The sequence below is a fragment of the Grampus griseus genome (assembly GCF_964374135.1).
Source record: "Grampus griseus genome assembly, chromosome: 7".
Classification (NCBI taxonomy): Eukaryota; Metazoa; Chordata; class Mammalia; order Artiodactyla; family Delphinidae; genus Grampus; species Grampus griseus.
In genome coordinates this window covers 62,172,816-62,199,862 of record NC_139001.1, presented here as the reverse complement: position 1 = coordinate 62,199,862, position 27,047 = coordinate 62,172,816, and the positions used below count along the sequence as shown (strand labels likewise).

The 27,047-nt window shown below is 37.5% G+C and overlaps 2 protein-coding genes across 4 annotated transcripts; one reads left to right on the top strand and one right to left on the bottom strand.

The window, feature by feature from the left end:
* The first annotated feature begins 5,509 nt into the window (after window positions 1–5,509).
* SSB (small RNA binding exonuclease protection factor La) lies at window positions 5,510–15,234 on the top strand. 2 transcript variants are annotated; one of them, XM_082658152.1, is made up of 12 exons: window positions 5,510–5,617; window positions 7,333–7,407; window positions 10,347–10,450; window positions 10,541–10,715; window positions 11,369–11,476; window positions 11,568–11,668; window positions 12,753–12,824; window positions 13,152–13,194; window positions 13,640–13,780; window positions 14,069–14,255; window positions 14,380–14,511; window positions 14,832–15,234. In XM_082658152.1, exons 2-12 carry the CDS (start codon window positions 7,342–7,344, stop codon window positions 14,921–14,923), a joined length of 1,221 nt encoding a protein of 406 aa, XP_082514278.1. In that variant the 5' UTR covers window positions 5,510–5,617; window positions 7,333–7,341; the 3' UTR covers window positions 14,924–15,234. The 2 variants fall into 2 exon arrangements, with proteins under 2 accessions (XP_082514278.1, XP_082514279.1); XM_082658153.1 differs by lacking the exon at window positions 10,347–10,450 and having other exon boundaries at window positions 5,573–5,617.
* On the bottom strand, window positions 14,945–25,190 carry METTL5 (methyltransferase 5, N6-adenosine). 2 transcript variants are annotated; one of them, XM_082658154.1, is made up of 7 exons: window positions 24,771–25,190; window positions 22,505–22,619; window positions 21,937–22,118; window positions 21,059–21,141; window positions 17,074–17,125; window positions 15,451–15,500; window positions 14,945–15,024 (listed from the first exon to the last, which is right to left on the bottom strand). In XM_082658154.1, exons 1-7 carry the CDS (start codon window positions 24,877–24,879, stop codon window positions 14,986–14,988), a joined length of 630 nt encoding a protein of 209 aa, XP_082514280.1. In that variant the 5' UTR covers window positions 24,880–25,190; the 3' UTR covers window positions 14,945–14,985. The 2 variants fall into 2 exon arrangements, with proteins under 2 accessions (XP_082514280.1, XP_082514281.1); XM_082658155.1 differs by having other exon boundaries at window positions 24,736–24,782.
* Between the last annotated feature and the right edge of the window lie 1,857 nt (window positions 25,191–27,047).

Below are 27,047 nucleotides of genomic sequence, written 5' to 3'. Positions count from 1 at the left end.
ACTACCAGGGAAGTCCCTCCTTCCTTTTCAATGTGAATTCCATTGTATGTATTGAAATCCATCCCGTTGCCTGTATATTACACATTTTGCCTATCCATTCATCAGTGAGTGGAAACTTGGGTTGCTTCCTTGTTTTAACTATTGTGGATAATGCTGCTATTAACATGAATGTACTATCTGGATTTTTTAAGTGGCTATTTTACGTCTTGACTTTTTAAAAAAGTTGGATACATTTGGATAGCCATTCTAGAACTAGTCATGGTAACAATCTTCTCAATAAATGATGCTAGAGCTATTAACTTTCTATCCATATTGAAAAAAAGGAACTTGGTCATGTACCTTATACTATATTTCAAAATTAACTTGAGATGAATGGCAGAACTAAACGTGAAAATAATACAATAAATTTCTAAAAGAAGTCAGGGGAGAATATTGTCATGACTTTGGAGTAGGCAATAATTTCTTAAATATAAAAAGCAATAATCATCCAAAGACACCAATAGGAGAGTGAAAAAGCAAGCCACGGCCCGGGGGAGGATATTCACAATACATATATCTGACATAGGATTTGTATCTAGATTATGTAAAGAACTCCTAAAAATCAATTTTAAAAACGGGCAAAACACTTGATAGGCCCTTCACAAAGGAGGATGTCCAAATGGAAAGTAAGCATATAAAAAGTGCTCAATATCAGAAATCATCAAGGAGATGCAAATTAAAGGCACAATGAGATACCACCACACCATCATTAGAATGGTCAAAATTAAAAAGAATGTAAGGGGAATTCCCTGGTGGTCCAGTGGTTAAGACTCAGATTTCATTGCCAAGGGCCTGGGTTCAATCCCTGGTCGGGGAATTAAGATCCCGCGTGCTGTGCAGCAGAGCCAAAAAAGTAAAGTAATATAAAAAGAATGATAGGATGTTGTCTAGGATGTTTAGCAGTTACATTGCTGGTACAAGTGAAAAATGATCTGACCACTTTAGAAAGTTATTTGGCAGTTCACAGTAAAGCTAAACACATGTCTGCCCTGTGACTCAGTAATTTCACTCTTAACTATACACCTCACAAAAATGAGTGTATTTCATTTCATTCACACAGAATGTATCTACCGAAAGACATGCACAAGAGTGTTCAGAGAAGCCTATTCATAACAGCCAAATGTCCATCAACAGAAGAATAGGTAAGTCAACTGTGGTACAAACATATACGACATATATATTTACTACATGATTCCAGTTACATGACCTTCTAGAACAGGCAAAGCTAATCTATCCTGGTTACTTTTAAGGAGGCTATTGACTGGAAGAGGGAACTTTCTGGAGTCCTGAAAATGTTCTCTATCTCAGTCTGCGTGGTGGTTACAAAGTAGTGTTCATTTGTGAAACTTCATTAAGCCATACACTTAAAATTCATGCACTTCACTGTTTGTATGTTATAATTCAATGTTTAAAGTTTACCCCCCAAAGACTCCTTTTTTCCCTTTATGTGTCACAAATATTTTATTTTAGACAAAGTTTAGTACAGAACCTGTGCTGTTTTATGAATTTCCACTTGTCGCCTATAAAAGGTCTGCTTATAATTTACGTATATACCAACCCGTTCACTGGGTCAAATGTGGCAAATTGACCCAAGAAAATTTGGTTACTCACAATTATTAGATAATTGGGGGGAATATTAGAGGCCTCCAGTTGTCAGATATAGGATTGGGCTCTAGGTTTCCCCCCAAGAACCTCATGCTCAGGTGATCTGTTACAATGAAGGCAGGTCTCAGACAAGATTCTGTCATACATTTGAATATCTATTAGCAGGAAGACAAAAAACCGGTCCTACAACCCATTCCCAAAGCTCAGGGAGACACTGAATTTCTGGCTTTTAGGCACTCTGACATTCATCTTACACACACACAAAAATAGAAAAGTCTAGCACAAGCCAAGCAGCCTCAGAGTGGTGCTCTCGGCCTGGAGCTTTGATTTACTTGAGTATTCTGCCACTTAGTGACAGATCTGTTGCCTAACTGTGACCAAAAATCTAGCAATATTGCTTTTATTTTTTTTTTTTTAAATCTCGTTTAATGGTAAGTCCATTCTAGGAGGCCATCAGGGCTGGTATGACACTTTAGGCTGTCAGGGACTTGGCTCCCTTCTATTGCTGCTTTGCCATACCTATGGTGTTGCCTTCATTTTCTTGGTCCAATTTTGCTCATGACCACATCCACACCTAGCTAGTGGGAAAAGAACAAACTCAGTCTCTTTAAGAACGAGCTAGAAATTGCACACATCACTTTTCCATCTCATTGACCAGACATGGTCTTATTTAGCTGAAAGGGAGACTAGAAAAAATGCAGTTTTAATCTCTGATTGGCCATGCGTTTGGTTAAAAATCAGGGGTGATATTATTATTTATTTATTTATTTATGGCCGTGTTGGGTCTTCGTTTCTGTGCGAGGGCTTTCTCTAGTTGTGGCAAGGGGGGGCCACTCTTCATCGCGGTGCGCAGGCCTTTCACTATCGCGGCCTCTATTGTTGAGGAGCACAGGCTCCAGACGCGCAGGCTCAGTAATTGTGGCTCACGGGCCCAGTTGCTCTGCAGCATGTGGGATCTTCCCAGACCAGGGCGCGAACCCGCGTCCCCTGCATTGGCAGGCAGACTCCCAACCACTGCGCCACCAGGGAAGCCCAGGGGTGATATTATTATAGAGGAAGGGGAGAGCCAATACTGGGGATAAGTAACAGTCTCTGCCATAATGACAAAATTGGTCAGGCTGCAACCCTTCTCAGAAGAATTTACTTAGTTGATTATTTCTTCCTTGAAACATCCTCCCCCTTTAGTTTCTATGGCACCATATTTTCCTGGTACCTCTCAGGCTGTGCTTATTCTAGTTCCTGTACATGCTTCTCTTCCTTTATCCAGTATCCAAAAAGTTGGAATGCTAGAGGGTTCAGTCTTGGGCCCTCTTATCTTCACTGGCTGTACTCTCTCTAGGAGAGCTCATCTAATGCCATGGCTTTAAATGTCTTCTATATGCTAATAACTCCAAAATTTGTATCTCCAACCCTGACTTCTCCCTTAAGTTCCAAACTCATTTACCAACTGTCCACTTGACATCTCTACCTGAATGGCTAACAAGTATTTCAAACTAAATGTTTAACTAATCTAGAATAATGCCATTATCCTGACTAATTGTTCTTAATATTGGAGGAAGGGCAGGAGAAAAGCAATAACCATCTCTTAGTATTTAGAAATGTAAGGGGATTTTTCACTGCCACAATGGTTAGGGGTGCTACTTATATTTCTTCTAAAACTTTTTTTTTTTTTTTACTCAGCATCATGTTTGTGAATTTCATCAGTGTTAATGCATGCAGTTTTGGTTTATTTGTTTTCATCATTGTATAGTTTATTATTTCATTGTTTAATTACACCGCAATTTAGTTACCCATTCTTTTTTGATGGACATTTAATGGATTTCCAATTCTTTACATTTATCTACTATGCTGCTATGAATATTCTTGAACATGTCTTCTTATGCACAGATGTAAAAATTTCCCTAGAATATACTTTTAGGAGTAGACTTTGGGGCCATCAGCTATGCATACCATAAACTTTAGCAGACATTACCAAGTTGCTCTCTAAAATAGTTCTACTAAATCTACACTCAAAGAGAAGGTCTTTTAGTATATTATCCTACAAAGTTATGTTGTTAAAGAGATGGACATCAGCATGAGAGAGAGTCTTCTTGATGCTTCATCTGAAAAAAGAACCTTCCTGGTATGCAGCCAGGAATCCATTTTCCCTAAACAGTGGTGGCTGCATGGAGCTTGGCTCCTAGAAGAGAGACAGAGACAGAGACACAGATAGAGACAGAGACAGAGAAAGAAAAGGAGAAGAAAAGAAAGAGAAAGTAAAGGATCAGGGACCTGACAGGAACACTAAATGTTTTGCAGTAAGTGGTTTCTGGTAACAGACTGTATCTGCGGTTCTACCCAGACATTGTGCAGGCATAAAAGGAGCAGGGTCATTTGTTTAGGTGTCACTGTCTCTAGGCAGAGTCTGGGTCTTTTCATTCCCACTGCCAAGCTCCACACCAGGACATTAGTAGGCATGTAGTAAATACTATGCTGAACAGCTGAGTGGGCATACGCTGACATGCATATGATTTGCCCTGTTAAATACCTATATTCTCACTGACTTGATCAAAAAGTGAATTAAGTTTTTATTTTGTCTGGTACAAAGTAGAGACTAGATAAATATTTGTTGAGTGGATAAAAGGGAACATGATTCATTTGAATTTAAACTACCTCAGCATAACTCTATTAATTTTTTCTCATTGGCTTAACGTTATGTCTGGATTGAACCTATAACTGAATTTTTTTCCAAATAAATTCATTTGATCTGTTTTGGGACTGCCAAAAAACTCTGAAATCACTTAATAGGCTATTTCACCAATACCATTTTAAATTTTCGAGAAAACTCAGGGGAAAATAAAAGATTGCCTCACCACAAGAAAAAACTCCTTTAAGTGACTAAAACTATTGTGCAAAAAGTATACTAATAGAAAAGGGCTCTTGGGAATTCCCTGGCGGTCCAGTGGTTAGGACTTCGCGCTTTCACGGCCGTTGGCCTGGGATTCAATCCCTGGTGGGGGAACTAAGATTAAAAAAAAAAAGAAGGCGGCTCTAGCAGACCAACAGGCTTCTGCACTAGATGGCCTTTCAGTTTTTTTAAATGACGTTTTTTGTTTGTTTTAAATTAATATATGCTGCTCCTCTTCCTATATGCCACGCACAGTTCCCAGCAAGGTACATATGTTGTATCACATTTAATGCTTACGACAACGGTACGAGGTATAAGATATTTAGAATTGGCCCAATTTTATATGTGAGGGATAGAGAAGTTAAGTAACTTGCTCAAGATCGCACAGCCTGTAAACTGGAGAGCCGTTATTTGAATGCAGGCAGTCTGGTTTCAGAATTCCAGCTCTTTTTTTTTTTTTTTTTGGCGGGGCTGCGGATCGTGCGGGATCTTACCTGGACCAGGGATCCAACCGCGTGCCCCCTGCAGTGGGAGCGCAGAGTCTTAATCACTGGACCGCCAGGGAAGTCCTCAGAGTTCCAGCTCTTAAACGATCTACTGTATTGTTTTCTCAACTCTAAGATTCCATGAATTTTTCACTTTTTTAAAATTTTACTTGTCATTTTTTTGAGGGGGAACTATTACGGATAATTAAAACAATTTTTTAAAAAGTATAATTTGAAAAAAGTCAACCACTTCATGTGAATGGACAGCCTAAGGAAGGGCTGGAAATACAAGTTCTGTCCAGAAATACTTAAATATTTAACCTAATATCCTCCGAGGTCCCGCTGGCCATTTTAACCCAAACTCCTCGAACTGAGGGCGGGACTTCTCCGGCCTTGGGAGCCCGCGGCAGCAGCGCATGCTCAGAGCGCGGAGCCGGCTCGGGCCCGCCCGAAGCCCCGCCCACCCTGGCCGCAAGGGCTGCCGGGACAACCCCCATCTTCTTTAGGCGCGTTGGGCAAGCTGGCGGCGCTAGGGATAGGAGACGTCGCTGTCGCTGTTAGTGACCCTGTGGCGCGTCTCTGTGGGACCGGGAACTTAAAGGTGAGCAACTCCAGGTGGCTAAAAAGAAGGTACAAAAGGGTCTGCTTTGCGTGGTGCGCGACGGCGCGTTCCCTTTCCTTGCTGCTTCACGCTGGTTGCGTGCGCTCCTCGCCTTCCTCGCGTTCGGGGCGAGCGCCTCGTGGGCCGCAGCCGGAGGCGGCGCGCTGGGCTGGGGAGTGAGGGGCGCGGGCAGCCGCGAGGTGGGGAGCCGGCCTCTGCGTTCCTCACAGGAGCTAGGGTTCCCCCGCACGTGGTTGGGGCACAGGCGACCGAGGGGTTGCTTTGGGACGGGCTGTGGCGGGTTCTTTGGACCCAGGCTGCCCGCATCCCCACTGCGTCTTTAAGGTTTCGTACCTCCACCGCTTTCCAGTGTCGCCGAAAGCGGATGTTTCTGTCAGACTGTGTACGTTTCTGGAGAGGTCGACGTGGGTTAAACGCCGAAGTGTTCCTTGGATCGTGTGGGACAGATTGGAGGCCGGGGAATCGGGGCCGCAGGTGTTCCCCTGGCGTCGCTCTCTTGGGTTTTAATGGTCCTCATTCACTCACATCAAGGCTTCTGAGCGAAATTGGAAAGTGAGGGTAATATTTCACTTCTAGTTGTATGTACATTCTGAGAAAGTATCTCATGAAGTTCCAAAATTGGGTAGGCCAAAGAAGTCTTACAAAGACTAAATAGGTCTTTTATCTCACCCTTTGTTTTATAGGGGGCCCTAGATGACAGTAATAACTTAGGAATTATGATCGGCAGCCAAAGCGTAAGATTGGCCAAATTTTGTAGTGAGATGTTGCACCATAGGAGGGCTTCCAGTGTGCATCCAGGTTGTATTGCATAGCAATTACAAATTGTAAAGCCATGCCTCCAAGAAGTGTACCAGTCATAGTTCATCGCTAGAGTTAATTAATGGCAGATATCCTTGATGAATTCTTTTAAATATACTGTTGTACACGGTGTTTGGATGGTTTTAATGGAGCACTAGAAGCAAGTGATTTGAAGTCAGGGGACTGTTATCCCTAGCAAACCAACTTCACAGCTTTATTTTTTCCTACAATGCTATTGTCAGGGATGTGAAACAGGAAACTGGCTGTAAGGTTAACCATTGTATTAGTAAATTAGTAGGCATATGCCCAGTTTAATGTTGTATTAGTGTCCTCAGGTTCTCAAATGATCATTTTCCTATGTTCCTTATCATTAGCCTTTATTTAATCTAACCCTGACTGTATGTAGTGTTTGAATTTTTTTTACCTTAAAGTTTTGATACATAATCTTGTTGATAACAAGTTTTTGGTAAGTCAGCTATGACTAATTTTAAACGAAATTCGGCCCACACCAAACAAGACTGAGATCCACAGTAATATACTGACAGATGATGATCTACTTAAACCTGGTAATGATTGGTAAGTGGTTGAATGGAGATTTTTCCCTCAAAGCTTTCTAGATCAGCTAAATGAAGATAACCACTCACTTTGTTATAGAAGATGGAACAGTGATTTACTGGAAGGGGTGTGGATTATCCATAGATTTTCATCACTACTTTCAAAGTTTTCTTTTGTTGAAATTTGAGAATTGAGTAGAGAAATTGAACCCATGAAATTAAAAATTACTGATTTTTAGGAAAACAGTGGGATATTGATAATTTTAGAACATTCTTTTAATGGTCTTGAGTTTTACGTAAAAAGTAAATAACTTTTTTATGCCAATTTGGGAAATTTTACAGATAGCCAGAATGGCAGAAAATGGTGATAATGAAAAAATGGCTGCTCTGGAGGCCAAAATCTGTCATCAAATAGAGGTATGATTCCTGTGGTATTACACTGCAAAACCAGGCTCTTTGAGAGGAAATTTAGGGCCTCAAAAAAAATACAGATAGACCATTTAATTTCAGTATATTGACCTATTGAACTTTTGGTTTGTCTTTGATTCTTGGAGTTAGATAAACATACAGTAGTATACAGTTTTATATTGGTGGAGCCTGTTTCTGAAACTCAAGAACAAAGACATTTCAAAAGGTAACACTATAGTGTTAGTTAACTTCTTTCTCCTAGTCTGTAAAGCGAGGATAATAGTGTACCCTCCTCCTAAGGTGGTTGTGAGGATTACATTAGTTCACAAAATGTAAAACATTTGGAATAGTGCCTAGCACATAGTAAAATAATTTTTAAAATCCTTTGTAAAATGCCTTCCCTGTTAAATAGCACTTTATTCTTGCAGGTCCTAGTAGTTTTTCCTGCCCAATTAGGTGTTCTCAGCCATTGTAACTTTTTAAATGTGTTTTTTTGTTTGTTTGTTTTTTGGGTTTTTCTTTTTTTGGTGGTGTTTTTTCTTTTTTTTTTTTTTTGATGTGACCATTTTTAAAGTCTTTATTGAATTTGTTACAATATTCTGTTTTATGTTTTGGTTTTTTGTCCGTGAGGCATGTGGGATCTTAGCTGGAACCTGCAGCCCCTACATTGAAAGACGAAGTCTTAACCACTGGACTACCAGGGAAGTCTCAGCTATTGTAACTTTTAAGAGTATCTGTTTTCTCTTAACATTTTTTTTGAATTTAGGTATTGTATTTAAGTTGGTGCTTTACAGTATCAGTAATGGCTACATGGGAAATTATCTCTTAATTTATGTTTTATATTCTTAATGAGGAACTTAAGATCATATTGTTTGGTGTTTTTTTGCAACTCTCAGAACTTTTTCAAAGTTGCACTTCTCTGTTATTTTAAATTTCCTGTGTTACAGCTTTTTTTTATTAATTTCTTTATAATTGTGAAGAAAACTGTATATAGAAAAAGTTAATAATGTCCCACAACCTGCCACCTCTCAAATCTCACCCTCTTGAGGTAATCAAGGTTAAAAGCCTGATAAATACCTTTTCACAAATTGGTCAGTGCTCACAGTAACATAATTTTTTCCCTTTTCCCCCCACCAAACATAGGATGCATTATGGGGGAGTAGTTTTGTATCATCAGTAATTTACACCATCCCCTATTTGATATGTAGGACATATCCAATTTTTTAGCTGTAGTAATTCTACGATGAATATCTTTATATATAAATGTTACTAAACATGTTTATTGATTTCTCTAAGATAAAATTCCTAGAGGGAGATGTACTGCCTCAAGGGTTATACATGTTTTTTTAGAACTTTTGATGGTTTTTTTTTTTGTGGTATGCGGGCCTCTCACTGTTGTGGCCTCTCCCGTTGTGGAGCACAGGCTCTGGATGCGCAGCTCAGCGGCCATGGCTCACGGGCCCAGCCGCTCCGCGGCATGTGGGATCCTCCCAGACCGGGGCACGAACCCGTGTCCCCTGCATCGGCAGGCGGACTCTCAACCACTGGAAGGAAGCCCCCAGAACTTTTGATTTTTGATACTTACTGCCAGTTAACATCTCTACCTGCATGACCATTTCTGTGTTCAGGCCAATACTGGGTATTCTTGTCTTTAGAGTTTTGGCTAAATGCTTTTCATTGCTTTAAATTGCATTTATTTGGTTAATAGTGAGCTTGAACTTTTTAATGTTTATAGTATATTTTTATTTTTAGTAATTAAAAAAAAATGTCCTTTACTGGGACTTCCCTGGCAAACAAGTGGTTAAGACTCCATGCTTCCAATGTAGAGGGCACGGGTTCCATCCCTGGTTGGGGAACTAAGATCCTGCATGCAGTGTGGTGTGGCCAAAACAAAAGTGTCCTTTACTCATTTTTCTATTAGGGTTTTCAGAGGTTTTTTTTCTTCTTTGTTGATTTATAAGAAGTATTAATAAGCTTTTGTGTTTGTCTTTTACTTTTTATGCTACTTTTGGCATTCCAAGTAGTCACACCTGAGTCTTTTCATGTATACTTTTTTCTTTGTTTTTATACTAAGGAAGAGTGCCTCTGTGCTTAAATTAGGTAAATACTCACCCAATTTTTTTTTAACCTCTTTATTGGAGTATAATTGCTTTACAATGGTGTGTTAGTTTCTGCTGTATAACAAAGTGAATCAGCTATACATATATCCCCATATCCCCTCCCTCTTGCGTCTCCCTCCTACCCTCCCTATCCCACCCCTCTAGGTGGTCACAAAGCACCGAGCTGATCTCCCTGTGCTATGCAGCTGCTTCCCACTAGCTAGCTATTTTACGTTTGGTAGTGTATATATGTCCATGCCACTCTCACTTCATCCCAGCTTACCTAATTTTTTAACTTTTAAATTTTTCTATTTTTTAAAAAATTAGAGTGATTAATCAGATTATTCTAGTTTCTTAAATTTAACAATCTGTTCTTTCCACACTGACTTGAAATAAGAGGCTTTTCATATACCAAATCCTTAAATATGTTTTTGTTTTAAGGCTTTCTAATCTGTTGTCACATCTGCTAAATATATTGTTTCAATAATTATTTTTAGTTTTATCTTTCTGTTAATATGTATTATAAATATTACAGTGTATTTAAGAGAAAATGTTTATTGCCAGGTTTTGTTTTTTTTTTAATATTTATTTATTTTGGCTGTGCCGGGTCTTAGTTGTGGCATGGGGACTTCTTAGTTGTGGCATACCTGTGGGATCTAGTTCCCTGACCAGGGATTGAACCTGGGCCCCCTGCATGGGGAGCATGGAGTCTTACCCACTGACCACCAGGGAAGTCCCACCAGTTAAGTTTTTACAGGTATTTTTAAGACTAGGACTTGGTGATGTAGTGGTAATTTTTTATACTCAATATTATACAGTGCTCTGCAATATACTGTAATTATCTTGCAGTATTATTTTGGTGACTTCAATTTGCCACGCGACAAATTTTTAAAGGAACAGATCAAACTGGATGAAGGCTGGGTACCTTTGGAGATAATGATAAAATTTAATAGGTAAAGACCTTTTTTAAATTATAAGATTTTCTGCTAACAGCAAGTGCTACTACTAAGTTTTACAATGCTTTTATATATATATTTTTGCAGGTTAAACCGTCTAACAACAGACTTTAATGTAATAGTAGAAGCATTGAGCAAATCAAAGGCGGAACTTATGGAAATAAGTGAAGATAAAACTAAAATTAGAAGATCTCCAAGCAAACCCCTCCCTGAAGTGACTGATGAGTATAAAAATGATGTAAAAAACAGATCTGTTTATATTGTAAGTGGGCCTTTAATGCATTTAATTATATCTTAAATTTATTTAGAAAGCACATAAGGTGGATAAGAATAAGGTCTCAGGAATCATAGCTTCACCACTTACTGTATATCCTTGGGCAATATTCTTAGCCTCTGTAAGCTTTATCTTCATAAATGGGGATAATATTTTTTACCTTATAGAACTGTTGTGAGAATTAAATGAAAAAACCCATATAACATTGGACAAAATCTTTGACATACATATTGTAAGTACCCAGTGCACATCAACAGTTCTTACTTATCAACAGCTAAACTTGTTAGCTGTTTTCTTTAGCACATTAATTTTTAAGTAGATTTTTTTATTCTGCAAAAATTCAGACATACAGAAGTAGATTGAATATATAATGTACCATTATCCAACTTCAACAGTTACTAACGTGATTAATCTTGTTTTATCTTTGGCCTATCTGGATTATTTTGAAGTGAATCCCAGATAAACGAGTCATTTCTATTGCACTGGTCAACAATGGCTCTTAACCAGAGCTATTAAACATTTAAGAGACAGAGAAAGAGAGATATATATATCCTCGCTTCATTTCAAGACAAAATAAATCAGAATTTCTGACAATCGTTTACTTGAGTTGTCATTTGTACATTTCTTCCTACTCTTCACAGAAAGGCTTCCCAATTGATGCAACCCTTGATGACATAAAAGAATGGTTGGAAGATAAAGGTCAGGTACTAAATATTCAGATGAGAAGAACATTGCACAAAGCATTTAAGGTATGGTTGTATGATGTAACAGACATTTTCTAGTAGAAAAATACTTGGGATGTAACTAAAAAAACCCCAACTTTTCTTCCACTACTAATAGGGATCAATATTTGCTGTATTTGATACCATTGAATCTGCTAAGAAGTTTGTTGAGACCACTGGCCAGAAGTACAAAGACACAGACCTGCTAATACTTTTCAAGTAAGTCAACTTGCTGATTTTTTTTTTTTGGCCACTTAGTTGTCTGGAATTGACACACTGGGGTAAGGAGTATAGCATAACATTCCCTACAGTAAGACCAGTATTTTTAGTATCCTTAGGCATCCTTTGAGAAATGCTTGAAGTTTGCTCACTGGAACTACTAGTCCTTTGAGACTGTAAGGAAGTGTTAGGACCTTTTCAAGCACGTAATAAGGGAGGTTAAGTTTTAGTACTTATTTTGCATGTGAAACTTATAGTTAGGCTTGATGATAAAATCTGAGCTTTTGGTGTGGTTAGAGAATAAATCACTGTACAATTTTTTTATCTATTCTCGTAATCTATATATGCCTGTATTTTTATACAGTACAAAGGATTATTTAATAGAGATTTGAATCACATTCTTGGTGTGTGTGTGTGCGCGCACCTGTGTGTCTAAAAATTAGGACAAACCAGGACATTTTCATGATATGGTTGTAGGGCCATAATCCCCTACTTTTGCATTGCACAGTCTTCTAAATGCTGTATACTAAATCTGATGGACTTAGAGATGCACAGTGATAAATCATGCTGTCAGTGTTAAACTCTCAGAAAGATTTTTTTAACTTGTGATTTTCATAATTGCTCTTATTCTTGGGTCTCAGGGATTTCAGAATTTTTGCTTTTGTGAAATTAACACTAAAAAACTATGAAGCAAAGTAGTTGCATAACTTTTGGTATACTTTCTCTTTTCTATACATGAAAAATGAAAATCAGCATGAGATTCTTAGCGAATATAGGGTTTCTTTTTTGTGGTGATGAAAATGTTCTGAAATTCATTAGTAGTGATGATGTACAATTCTTAATATACTAAAAGTCATTGAATTATATGCTTTAGAAGAATGAATTTTATGGCATGTGAATTCTTTCTTAGTAAAGCTGTTATTTTAAAAAATAAGAGTGACTTCCTTAATGTATTTTGAACTTATAGGTAATTTTGTTGAGAATGTAACATTCATTCTTGTGCGATGTCTTAAATCATTCAATGTAATTTGCAGTCCTCTTTGTTCTCATGAACTTATTAGCCTTTATATTTTGTGTCCTTCAGGGAAGATTACTTTGCAAAAAAAAATGAAGAAAGAAAGCAAAATAAAATCGAAGCTAAATTACGAGCTAAACAGTAAGTATGTTGAGCTAATCATAACATTTTAGTTCCTTAAAGCTTTGACAGGTAAAATTATTGGTTCTGGGAAGTGAGGCTGATGATGAGCTCTGAAATGAGTACAGTAGGCCTTTCTTTTGCTAATAAAACATTGAGGTCTTAAGCTGCCTTGATAATCTTGGGGCCACATTGCGTTGCACTCTAGCATCAGACAGTCAGAAAGCCTAAGGACTGGCTTTGGTTATTAAGTAGTTTAGTCATCATGCTTAAGGTTAACTTTATCAGGGTTTAATTTTCTCATACATGAAGTAAATGGAAACGTTCTAATGATATTTTTACTTGTAGAGAGCAAGAAGAAAAACAAAAGTTAGCAGAAAATGCTGAAATGGTACGTATATATTACTAAGAAATCTGTAATTCAAATTTAGGAGAATAAAAAACCTGGGGACTTTTTAAAGAACATATGTAAGCAAGTCTACAGTTGTCATAGCACTGAAGCATTAGCCAAATATTGCCTAAAATTGTTACTTATTCAGCGCAGTAAGATTTATATAATAACTATTATTTGCTGGAGAAGTTAAAATCAGAAGCCATTGTAGAACAAAGGATGATAAAGGAAAATGCACCAACTACTTAAACTATTTAAACTTATACTACTTCAAAACAGCATTTTAGTTTCTAGCTTATTCCTTGTATGTGTGTGTGTGTGTGTGTGTATATATATATATATATATATGTATGTATGTATGTATAGAGAGAGGGAGAGGGAGGTATATGCCATTTCTGGTTTGTGGTTGCTTTTAAGAAACTTACCACCTTATATATTTTTATAGAAATCTCTAGAAGAAAAGATTGGCTGCTTGCTGAAATTCTCGGGGGACTTAGATGATCAGACGTGTAGAGAAGATTTGCATATCCTTTTCTCAAATCATGGTGAAATAAAATGGATAGACTTTGTCAGAGGAGCCAAAGAGGTTTGGAAATATTCATATGCTTTTAACCACTCAGTTTAAAAATTCATAGAAACTTATCTTTTAGAAGATGACATTAGTAGAAGAAAGCAATTTTTTGTTAGTATGTTTATGAAAATAGTTTCTACTTGGTCATTTACTTTGTTTTATTATTGCTGTAACTGGATGTGATGTCTGATATTTTCTGAATTGTGCTATAAATAACTGTTGGAATTAGTGACTTCAAGTTTTTTAATAACTTCCTGATGTTCAGTAAAATTCCCTGGCCTTTGTTTTCTGTCTTTCGTGTAGGGAATAATTCTGTTTAAAGAAAAAGCTAAGGAAGCACTGGATAAAGCAAAAGATGCAAATAATGGTAACCTACAATTAAGGAACAAAGAGGTCACCTGGGAAGTACTAGAAGGAGATGTGGAAAAAGAAGCATTGAAAAAAATAATAGAAGATCAACAAGAATCCCTAAACAAGTGGAAGTCAAAAGGTCATTAATTCTGATTTTCTTTGACTATTTAACTCATTTGCTTGGGTAAAAATTTTAATTGGTGGTAAAAGACATTGACGAGAGGTTTAAAACATTACGGATTTCTCAATTTTTGTCTCTACAGGTCGCAGATTTAAAGGAAAAGGAAAGGGAAATAAAGCTGCCCAGATTGGGTCTGCTAAAGGAAAAGTACAGTTTCAGGGCAAGAAAACTAAATTTGACAGTGATGATGAACATGATGAAAATGATGCATCTAGTAAGTTTTTTAAAGTCCTTTGGTACTTTGATGAGAAATTATTTGTGGGAGAGAACAGCAATGTGGTTTTACAACTTCTGTGTAAGTGATGTTCTCAGATTGTGATTGACCTTGGTTATGCTATTTTACATGTGGAAAACAAAGATGTTGGGAAGCTAAGTTTAGAGAGCCAGGTCCGTACTAAAGGAAAAGCGTTTTCTCATTGGTGTAGGAGAGTTGTTGCTAATCTGTTTAAACAATTATTTTTTATAGTTATGCTTAGTATTAAAATAGAGCAATGCTTACAGTGAACTTAATGAAAATTAATTGTCATTGTATAGGGCCAGAGAAAAGAGCAAGAGAAGAAACAGACAAAGAAGAAGAACCTGCATCAAAACAACAGAAAACAGAAAATGGTGCCGGAGACCAGTAATTTAGTAAACATTTTTTATTCATTTTAATTAGATTTTAAGCTGCTTTTGTCTCTGGAGGCTTTTAAAAAGAAAACCGAATTAGGTCCACTTCAATGTCCACCTGTAAGAAAGGAAAATTTTTTTGTTGTTTAACTTGTCTTTTTTTGTGGTTGTTATTGTTATCAAAATGAGTATTTTTTTATGTATAATTCTGTTTGTGTTCTTTCAGATTATTCAAATATCAAAAGAAACATCCTTCCACTAAATTGCCTTTGTAATATGAGAATGTATTAGTACAAAGTAATAAAATGTATACTGCATAAAAATAAAATTAGTTTATTTTTTATTTTTGTGCCCAAAGTATTTGAGAATTTATCTTAAACCAGCATATTGGCTGTTGTGGTTATAGGCCCATCCCAGAGTTAAGTATTTATCTTCTAGGCTGGCTTTCTGTATTCACTCAAACAACTTGATAACATTAGAAGTAATTACTTACTGTGAAGTTTTTCAGTACTGAATGTAGATAAACTAGAATCAAGAGACTTACTGATTTTCTTTTATGAAACTTGTATGATGCCGGCAGGTCATATCGTAGCTCTACAAAACAAAAGCCACCTAAGGGTAAAAATTATACTTCCAAACATTTACGGCCCTTGACTTAAAAAAAAAGAAAAGAAAAAAATTAAGGAAGTACTAAATGCTGATAAGCCAAACATTTCAGAGCTGTCACTTAATTTATCCAGGACTGATTGATTTGATATATCCCCACAATAAGCCATGGCAAACAGCCTGGCATTTGTTTTGATCATTTTTTTATATCAAAATTTGAGATTATGGGGAAGAGTATAGAAGGTTAACAAGTGGTCAAAGTGTATCCCATGAAAATATGATCATATCTTGCTATTTTTAATTTCCTAAATAATCTATAGCTACCAATTGCACAACAACCATGCTTATTTTAAAAATTTCCGGTTTGGATTTTAGTAATGGTAGTAAGTAGCTAATTATTTTCTACTGAGCTCTCAAATGAAAAACCACTTTTCATATTCTTTTCTTCTAAAGGATAATGTAGGTTCTCAAAACTTAGCACTGATAACTTTAGAGGGATGGCAGTAAGTCTACCTACCTATGCTTCATATTTTGCAACAAATTCTAACTCTCTAAATCACAGCTTTCAACTTTTAATGTGCAATCAATCAAATCACCTTCAAATCAAATCAAATCCTGTTCAAATGCAGATTATAATTCAGTAGGTCTGGGTGCATCCTGAAATTCTTCAAGTCTGACAAGCTCCCAAGGGATGTCGATGCTGATGGTCCACATTTGAGGACCACACTTGGAGTAGCAAGGCTCTGGCCTGGTGTGCTACTACTGGAACTGTTCTAAGGTCTGCATGTTGCATATTATAATACCTTAAACTAGGTAAGGAGTGACAATACTGAATATACTAGGAAGACAGACTTTTACACATTACATTACTAATTATTATGAAGGCAATAGATCTAGTTATGTGGTTAACACTATTAGTACTAATCCAGTCAGTTTATTATTGTGTAAAATAATTTCCCCCTTATTGTACTCTTATTTCAGGCTTTTCAGAATTACTTGGATTATAGTTAGCTTCTAGTTACATGCTTTTCCCATTTTGATGTTTGTGAATATTATCCAGTTTACTAATAAAAATGTATCAAACATGATTTACATCATGTGGCTGATGATATTCTATCCCCCACTAAAAAAATTAAAAGCTTCATGTTATTTGACTCCAGGGACAATTAGAAAGTTGAAATGGAAGGGTAATCCAGGCATAATCTGGTGGTATTTTCCAGGAATGAATTTCAAACTAAGGCCTGACAAACTCTAAGCCCAAGCTCTTAAGTCACTGTGATGATTATAAGGTTCTGTCTGAGCCTGGAAAGAACAAATACTTGGGTGCCATTAAAAATTTTCAGTAAAATGCATAAATTGGGACAGTCTTGGGCAAACATTGATACCCTGCCTTTACTCCGTTTCCAACCCACTACCAACCACACACATTTTGCCACACTAAAATACATGTTCTACAATATCTTTTCTCAGCACATGTAAAAATTCTGGTTAGGCTAATGCCTGTTGGCCTTCTTAGATAATTAGAGTTGAGATTTGTTTATGAGAAACATAATTGTCTTACCTGCAATAATATCTATCTTGATTTTCCATTCTGCAGCTTTCTTTTGAATATGCTGAACATAAAATAACATGTTAATGTGAGCTGATCTTTAAAGTTTTTTAAAAATTGCTTTTTACTAATACTTGATATTCAAGCTTTTAAAATTTCATTAGAATTTAATTTAATTTAATTTAAATTAGAATTTTCATTAAAATTTTTTCAACTGGATGAATATTTTGAAAATACAAAACCAAGCCATTTAATGATCTGAGCCAAATTACATAATTAAATTCAAGTAATAAAGCTATAATTTCAGAAGTGCATCAAAGTAAATAATGTACTCATGGTTTCTGCAGCGTTATTTCATCAATATATACAGGTATCCTAGAAACCATTCAGCAGAGATCTATGTCCATGAGCAATTCAGTGGCAGTATGGTACAGAGGTTAAGGACATGGTTTCTGGAACCAGACAGCCTGCATTTGAACTGAAGCTCTATTAGCTATGTAACCCTGAGCAAATTACGCATTTTTTGTGTGCCTCAGAGGTTCCCTCATCCGTTAAATGAGGATGATAATGATATCTCATCAGATTGTTGCAGAATGTGAAAAGTGCTTGGAACTGTGGTGGCATACAGAGCAAGTACTAAATGTTAGCTATTTATAGGTCTAAGAATTTTGAACCAGTTCATAAAATTTTTGATTACTAATTTGTTATAAAAATTGCTTTATGAATTAAAATATATACACAACACTCCAACATTAATAAAAATGGGAAAAAAAGTTGCCCATAATCCCCTAAGTAAATTTTATGCATAATTTTCTAGAACTACTGTAGTAGAGATAGCAATATTTGGTATAAGCATTTTGTTCATGTTGGTAGTGTTCACAGTACTCAAACTGATGGATAAAATACTCAATTATCCCTATGTTTGAGGTTCAAATATTTCCATCATAAACAATACTGACAATATGTTTGTGCTTGTAGTCTGTTCTTGAATTTAATAAATAATCCCAGTTCTGGGCATATTTTTCCCCCTACTTTGAGATCTAAAATTTCTGTATAAGGATATAGACTTTAATACAAATAATATTGTAATTTAATGGAATACTAGGATCTTGGTAAATTTTTGAGAAATAAAGTATGATGACATTTCTTTGCTATCTGAGCCCTAAGATTAGTGAAAGAGGTTTTAGATGTTAGATTATACAATGGAATGTGGTTGGTTCTGGCAGAGATGTCAAAGAATAAATGGGGTAAGCTTGGGATAAACACTGAAAGAACAGTGCCTGGCCTACCTACTTTGCTTTAACTATAAGCCAAGAACTAAATTCTCACAATGCCTAATGAAAGAAGATATGGCAACAGCCGTAAGAGTCATCCAGATTATTAACATATCTGCCAAGATACGCTTATATTTTACCTAAGTATTTCTATCAAAAAATTCTATCAAATGCACCTCTATTATGAATAGAGGGCCAAGCACTTTTAAAAGACAACGGTCTACAGTTAAGGGGTCTGAGGTTAGCTTCAATAACAATGTTACTAGTTATATAGAATACTTAAAACAAGCAAAATTATCACAAAGCTTAGAGCAGATATATCTACAGCATAAACTAAGGACTGTCTTAGTATTAGAAGTTCATTCATTATCATACCTCCTTCACAGTATGCACAATACACACCAGATTAATTTCTCAAATTATTTAGTTGCTGTGCTAATGGAAATACTTCTACACTGCCAAAATAAAAATGGACTTAAGTAAATATTTGCTTAAAATTCTATTAAGCGGATCCAAGGCAGTGCTGATACTGCTGCCTCCTGGTGGTGGAACATGGCAATACCAAACAGTGAAGATGGGAGTTCCTTGACTACAGGAATTCATTCAATTAATTAGACTTTGCTGCTTAACTGCACTTTTTATTGGCATATTTTACTTGGTTTGCATGAACTGTATATCAGTAATATAAAATTTATGTTATGCCAAACTGCAGAAGAGTTCATAGCAGGCCTGACTGCTTATCCTTAGAAAGGTCTACATGTTAAGTTTGGCCTTTGGCTAGAGTATGGGAACTTAGATTTTGGGAGAGTTTCCACTCCCCATCCCTTAATAATAGTGGCTCACTGTGCTTAAAATGTTTATGGTGAGTACCTGTTTTGTTACTGGGAGTCTGGAATTTGGGTATGTGCCAGGCAGGGGGTGCCTATGTGATGAGTACCCAATAAACACCCTTGGCACCAAGATTCCAATGACCTTCCCTGGGTGACAACATTTCACATGCCTTGTCACAAAACTTCTTTTCTGGAAGAATTAAGTGCATCCTGTATGACTTCACTGGGAGAGAACTCTAGAAGCTTGCACCTGGTTTCTCCTGGACTGTGACCAATGCACCTTTCCCTTTGCTAATTTTGCTCTGTATCCTTTAGCTATAATAAATCCCAGTCAAGAGTATGATGATATGCTCAGTCCTATGAGACTTCCTTGTGAATCATCAAACCTGAAGATGATCTTGGGGACTTCCTCAACACAGGCTTTTTAGATACCAATAATTCCTGGTGTTTGTTTTCACTTACTGAATGGGGATTTATTTACCAGTAAAGTCATGTTGTGTTCTGCTCCTTACCTGCAGGTACCACTACTAATTGTTTAACAGTATACAGGCATACCTCGGAGATATTACAGGTTTGGTTCCAGACCACCGCAATAAAGTGAGTATCACAAGAGTGAGTCACCTGAATTTTTTGTTTCCCAGTGCATATAAAGGTTCTGTTTACACTATACTATAGTCTATTAAGTGTGCAATACTTTATTGCTAAATAATGCCAAAACAATTATAATAATATCAAAGATTACGGATCACCATAACAAATATAATAAAAAAGTTGGGAATACTGCAAGAATTACCAAAACATGACACAGAGACACAAAGTGAGCAAATGCTATTGGAAAGATGGTGCTGACAGACTTGCTTGATGCAGGGTTGCCACAAACCTTCAATTTGTAAAAAATGCATTATCTACACAATGCAATAAAGCAAATGGCAATAAAACAAGGTATGCCTGTATATATTTTTAGCTATGTAATTTTATATATTTTTAAAGGTTATTAGATTACCATATATTCATAATTTGTTTCCAACTGAATTCAAGTACACTGCATTTATACAAATAAAAGATTTTTCCTACAAAACTACTTTAAAATCTCTTAATACGTGTCTGATTTAAAATAACAGCTAACATGACAATTGCCAGACACTATTTAAGTGCTTTATAAATATTAACTCATTTAATTCTCACACCAACCCTGCAAAGTATAAGGTGCTCTTAGTTCCTCATGATGTAAGAGTATAGGTGAGTATAGGTGAGTACAGGGTAGGTGACGAAAATGAACTCAAGTACCTTGACCAAGAGAAGACAGCTGGGAAGTAGCAGAGTTCAGATTTGAATCTAGGTAGGCTGGCTCTATAGTCTGTGTTCTTGATCACTATGTTAAACTGACACTAAAAAAAGGTACCACCCCACCCCCAATTTTCTGGAATACATCCTACACAGCCTTATGTGTTATGTGCTGACAGTGAAGAACAATGGAAGAAGTGGGTTCTGAACTCAGATCAGTTTAGCCTCCCAGGCTCAGTGTTCTGAAAAACCAGGCCACCCTTGCCTCCCTTATGCACACCAGGCCACACCAGGACACTGGGATGCACCAACCAGGGCTTACGCAGGCAAACAAGGACATACTGGGACCACCGTTACACCTACTCCTCTATTCCTGAATTATATAATCACTCTCCTGTTAACAGCTCCTGCCTGAACAAACCTTTGACAAAATAAAGCTAATCACAAATGCTAGCTAGTTAAAGGGAAAATTTATTTTCTAAGTGCCAGATGTTTTAAAAGTTCAGGAGAATTAGATACCCTGGTATTTAGTATTCACAGTAAATCCTTAAAATACTGTTATGAATTTAAAAATAAATGACACAGAATATTATGATGATTTGAACTTACTTCTCTAGTTGAGGATTTGTGTAAAGAATATACTGCTGTTCTTGCCATTTCCAAAGCAGTCTTCAGAAAGGCCATATCTGTCCCTGTTAAGAGTAGAAAAAGCCCCTATTTACATTATATACCTGTTATCAAAATAGAAGATTAAAGGAATACTAGGTATTTAGAAACATTTTTTTCCAAACTCCAAAATAGCCATTTCAAATTCTGTAACAAGACAGAGTACAAATAACCAAGATATCTAAATATCTTTTAAGGTTGATGGAATAAAACCAGAATTATACTGTCCCATTTAAATAAGGCTAAAGTAAAAACTTTAATATTATATTCCAAATTAACAACTTTCAAAGAGGGCAGAAGCGAACAAGTAAAGTAGTAATCAGAATGGTGGGGGCAGGTGGAGGGAGAATTTTTTAAACTATGCGTGTCTTTTCCTCTTCTTACTGACTTCTTACCCTCCTTGCCCCCAAAATACATAAAATAAATAGCCACAGTGAATCACTGTTACTGATGGACACATGTTGAAACCTTCAAATGTTGAGACATTAAAAAGAGGTTCTAAAAATATAAAAGCCTTTATAGGATTCATACTCATTCATAAGGGTTAGGTAAATCATTCTAGAAAGCAGATGAAGAATAAGTAATAAGTGGATAAATTTGTTCATTTAGCACAAACTTATGAAAACAAAGATTGAAAAATTCAATTCCCTAGCCATGCATTAAACAAACTGAAATTCAAACTGTAGTAACTATACAGGTAAGAGATTGGTTTATTTAATGAACAGTGATAAAATCACTTAACCCAAACAATCAATGAGAAAATGGTTTTTAAAACTTGCTTTTCTACAAAGACACCAGTACACATGATTCTTATTACTAACCTTTATTATTTTTGGTCCCAAAGGGAGGATTCATAATTACTGTATCAAATGACTTGGACATTCTGTTAGATAATGAGCACACGTCACACTGAACCATGTCAACATTTGTTAACTCAAACTCTTCTACATTCCTATTAAATATTTCCAATGCATCTTCATCTATGTCAAATCCAACACACAACCTATAAATATAAAACACAAAGTGACTACTACTTAAAGCTCCCCAGTCAAAACAACAACAAAACCAAAACCATGTACCTTTTTAACCCAACTGACCAAGTGACAGTGAGTGTTGTCTTTTAACAGCATGATTTCCCAAACTGTCAGGGGTTGGAAACTTGGGTTCATATAAAAAAGGGGCATATGACTTCTGCTGTTACTGTTTTTTGTTGTTTGTTTTTTTTTTTAGTTTGTTTTGATGTTCTGCCCATTCTAAATGTACTCAGTATTAGATTCTTGCTCCTCTCATCTCACACTATAGAGTCCCATAAATATAAGTCAGTTGATTTTATTTACTCTTCTTATTAAAACCATCCCATACCCAAATAGTATGTACTGGATCACATACCCTGCTCCCAGCATTGCAGTTCCGATGCTAAGCACTCCACAGCCACATCCTAGATCTGCAACCACTTTATTTTCAATGTCATCATATGTGTTATGAATTGTATAGAGCATACATGCTGAATGATCAAAAAAAAAATATTAAGGAATAAGTAGGCAAGTTGATGAACAAAATCCAATTTGTGCAAATGACTCTTTGTAAAACAATTTCTTATCTTTCATTATTTAGACCTCCCCTAAATCGTGTTCCAGATTATTAAAAAAATAGTAAGGTATAATAACTTGGTACGTAGTAAGGATAATAACACATACCAGTGGTTTCACCAAACTAGTCTCTGCTGACAATGCCAAGAATGACAAAACTTTGAGGTAAAATGAGAAAAATAAGGTCAAAATGTTTTATTTTTTCTCAACCTGTTCAAAACATTGCCATACACATATACATATATCAGTTTTTCTTTGATGTTGAAATTTCACTTTTATGAAAGGATGGTAAGAGTAAATAGGTTTAAAAAATTTCTTTCCTTGGACTTCCCTGGTGGCGCAGTGGTTGAGAGTCTGCCTGCCGATGCCGGGGACACGGGTTCATGCCCCGGTCCGGGAAGATCCCACATGCCGCGGAGCGGCTGGGCCCGTGAGCCATGTCCGAAGGACCTGCACGTCTGGAGCGCTCCGCAACGGGAGAGGCCACAGCAGTGAGAGGCCCGTGTACCGCAAAAAAAAAAAAAGAAAATCTTTCCTTGTCAAAATATAGACCTGGGAACCCTATGTCAGTTTCCAAAATTGTTGTGAAATTTTACTGATCTTTGAAATCTGTAAGTATGGGAACCACTAATACTGAACAAGCATTAACATTAAAACAGAACTTTTTTTGCAGCAAGTTTGTCACCATAACACAGGTACTGTAAGTTCAAGCTAGAATGGGAAAGGAAAAGACCTACATCCACAATATAGCCTTTAGACGCATATATTCACACATATATATTCATGATCTACAGACACATGTATCAACTAATGAGACCTGATAAGAGAACTATTGAGGAGCAGAACAGAAGCTGCTGAGATGAGAAAGGGATCTTTCAAATACACGAAGGTTGGGGCTATACTGAAGGTTAAGCATGAGTAACTACACTGATAACCTCCCTGTGGATATCTGAACCCACCAAGGGCTGCTGGCCATCACTGATGCCCCAGGATCCAGACGTTTTATCAAAAACACAATTACAGGGATGTGTCAGGCTGACTGTGCTGTTCTGATTATTGCTGCAGGTGTTAGTGACTTTGAAGCTAGTATCTCAAAGAATTAGCACAACCATGTGTATATTACACACTGGCTTTGAAACAACTGATTGTTATTTGGGGGAAAAAAAAAAAAAGGATTCCACTAAGAAACCCTGCAGCCAGAAGACATTAAAGAAATCATTATCTAAATTGAGATAACTGGTCTTACCTCAGACACAATTTTGTGCAATTTTTGGTTGGAATTTTGGTTGGAATTATGACAATATGTAAGTGCAGGTATACTTTTTCCTTGACTTTCTTTGGCAGCTTAGAAACAGAACTATGTTGAAGTTAGGGGGACTCCTCCTTGCAGATGTTCCCAACAAAATTAATTTTCCTAAGACTCCCTCAATGACTTTGGTAATATGTTTATTAAATATAAATGGTTTTTCCTGTGTTCTTTTACTTGCAGTATCAATCTCTCACATCAAGCAACACTGCTGATTCTCTGATCATTTGTTAAAATTGAAATGCATCCTCATCTTTAACATAGCACCTATTATGGATCTGTTAAAACTCAGTCCTTCCACTACCAACTCTAGTAATTCATTTCCAGGGCAGAGTATAACGCGTAGGAATCCTCGTACTGGCAATTCGTTACACCGGGAAATGGATCCTTATTTAGCAAGTATTTACTGAGCTCCTGAGTGGTACCAGGAACTCTTCTAGGCTCTGGGAATTGTGTGAAAAAGACCAGCACATTTTTGTCCTCAAGGAGTTAATAGTGTAATAAGATTAACAAACACATTAAAAATTGTCTGACAGTGTTGAGGGGTATGCAGAAAAACAAACAGTAAAACGATAGAGTGTCTCGTGCTTGGGATGTTTTCAGGTGCCATGTCAAGGAAGTCCTCTCTAACGCAACATGAAATCTTAGAGCAGAATTCCTCTAGACTTTCTCTGTATCCAAATAACTGTTCTATTTTCACAATGGAATGGGTAGACAGGACTAACCTGCGAGACAAGGGCATGGTCAGCTGCCGCCCTACCTGCAATGTGCGGCCTGGTTGGATACTGTTCTAGAAGGAGCTTGGGCTTTTCGAATCCATCCACTTGTTGCAGGCGACTCTCTAGTTCCTTAAGCCTTAATTTCTTCATGTTTTAAAAAGGGTGCGTTCGCAGGGTTTAACGGCGGTGGATCTGCAGAGAAACCTACTTCACCTGGATCTCCCCGCCAACTCCGATGCCCCGCCCCTTTTTCAGGGCCGCGGGCTGAGGGCCAGGCTGGGAACGCAGGGCGCGAAAGGTACACCCGGCTCAGGCGGTTCTCGCTCTCCTTCCCGCGCCAGCGGTGGCCAGAGTCCCCGACCAGCCTTCGGTCCGCCTCCAGGGTGCCCCGCGCTGATACTGGACTGGAGTCGCCGAGGGCTCCTCATGCCGCGTCTCCGCCCTTCCACAGGCTGCTCTCGCCTCGCCGGGGACCGGAAGCGCCGTCACGCACGCGCACACGCGTCCGCCATCTAGCGGCCCCACGCCGAGCTGCAGCCGCGGCCCCGCGCACGGGTTCCGATGGCAGCCGAGCGCTTCCTTCGCCTCCACAGCGGTGCGGTCGGCACCCGCAGGAAAGCCCGCCTTTCTCGCCCCGCAGGGGCCGGCCCCTGCCACCTGTCGCGTGGCCACTACCGCCTAGTGTTTCCTTGAGTACCGTCAGGTCCTTGAAGGAAGTGGGGAGAAAGAGGGTGAAGGTGAGGGTGAAAGTCACGGTCGATTTGTTTTAATGCCCACTGTGGTCCTTTCTGCCTCCTGTCTCCCAAGCTCCCTCTCAAAGAGTAGCAATCTCCACTCACCTTTGCTTTCTTTGCCAGTCGCATGCCCTACTTTGTTTCCCTCTTTTTAGGTCAACTGTGTCACTTACCTCAGCTCTTACAGCGTGGTGATGTCCGAGAAGCCCAAGCAAGAGAGAGTTTAGATTAAGGAATGGGAAGTGGTGTCAAATGCTGGAAAGAAGTTAGAAGCTTTCATAGAGTAGGAGCAGAAGCTGAGTTGTCGCGGTTGGAGAACTAAATGGAAGTTAACTAAATGGAAGTTAAGGAATTAGAAAGAGTAAATGGGAACAATTCTTAAGAAAAGTGGCTAAGAGGAGTGAGAATGGCTGATGCTTAGTAAGGTTGGGGGAAGTTATTTATTTATTTATCTTTTAACTGATAGAAGGATTTGTGAACATACCTAAATTCAGACAGAATAGAGGGAGTTGAAAGGCAGGGGTTCAAAACGCAAGAAAGAGGATATTGGATGGAGTTAGGATCCTGAAAAGGAATGATCCAGTGCTTAAGTGAAAGGATTGCCTTTAATTTGGGGAATGGACCCTTCTTTTCATTATCAAAGGAAGGGGAAAAAAAGGAGTGGTGGATGAGGATGAAGTAGAGTGGTGTCTGAGGCTGCTACGTCCTATGAAAAACAGAATTCAAAGTTATTTGTTATGAGGATTAAACGAGTTAGTACATGTAAAGTTCTTAGCGCATAAAGTTAGTACATAAAGTTCTTTGTCACATAACAAATGCCCAGTAAATGTTTGGTGGTGGTGGTATCTGTTGAGAGGAAGGAGCTAGAGTGAGCAGTTTGAGCTAGATGGATGATGCAGACTAGCCGAGTATATGGAAGAACAGTTGACCCATCTGAGGCAAAGGCTTTTTTTTTTTTTTTGAGGTAATTGCAGATTCACACATAATCGTAAAAAACAGCACAGAGATGCTGTGTATCTTTTACCCCGTTTCCCCTAACAATAACATTTTGCAGAACTGTAGTACAGTATCACAACCAGTATATTGACAAATACAGTCAAGACAACATTTCCATCACCTTGAAGATCATTCATGTTGCACTTTTGTAGCCACACCCACTTCACTCCAGCTCCCCCACTCCCTGTTTAACTCCTAGCAACTACTTTCTTTCTACTTCTTTTCTCCATTTTTAGGATCTTGTCATTTCAAGAATTTGATATAAATGGAAGTATACAGTATATAAACTTCTGGGACTGGCTTTTTTTTTTACTCAACATAATTTTCTGGAGATCCAAGTTGTGTGTATCAATAGTTTGTTCCTTTTTACTGCTATGGTATGGATGTACCAGTTTGTTTAACTGGTAGAAGATAGATATTGAAGAATATCTGGGTTGCCTCAGCTTTTTGTCTATTACAAATAAAGTTGCTATGGAAACTTCTGTAAAATTTTTGTGTGAACCTAAGTTTTCATTTCTCTGGGATAAATGCCTAGGAGTGCAATTGCTCAGTGCAACTGCCCTGTGGTAATTGCATGTTTAGTTTTTC

Coding starts and splice junctions, on each gene's coding strand:
- SSB (XM_082658152.1), top strand. CDS start 7,342: ATGGCAGAAAATGGTGATAATGAAAAAATGGCTGCTCTGGAGGCCAAA. Junction 11,477..11,567: donor CATTGCACAAAGCATTTAAG/GTATGGTTGTAT, acceptor CACTACTAATAG/GGATCAATATTTGCTGTATT. Junction 13,781..14,068: donor TTGTCAGAGGAGCCAAAGAG/GTTTGGAAATAT, acceptor TCTTTCGTGTAG/GGAATAATTCTGTTTAAAGA.
- METTL5 (XM_082658154.1), bottom strand. CDS start 24,879: ATGAAGAAATTAAGGCTTAAGGAACTAGAGAGTCGCCTGCAACAAGTG. Junction 22,620..24,770: donor AACCAGGCCGCACATTGCAG/GTAGGGCGGCAG, acceptor TTGATCATTCAG/CATGTATGCTCTATACAATT. Junction 22,119..22,504: donor ACTGCAATGCTGGGAGCAGG/GTATGTGATCCA, acceptor TTATATTTATAG/GTTGTGTGTTGGATTTGACA.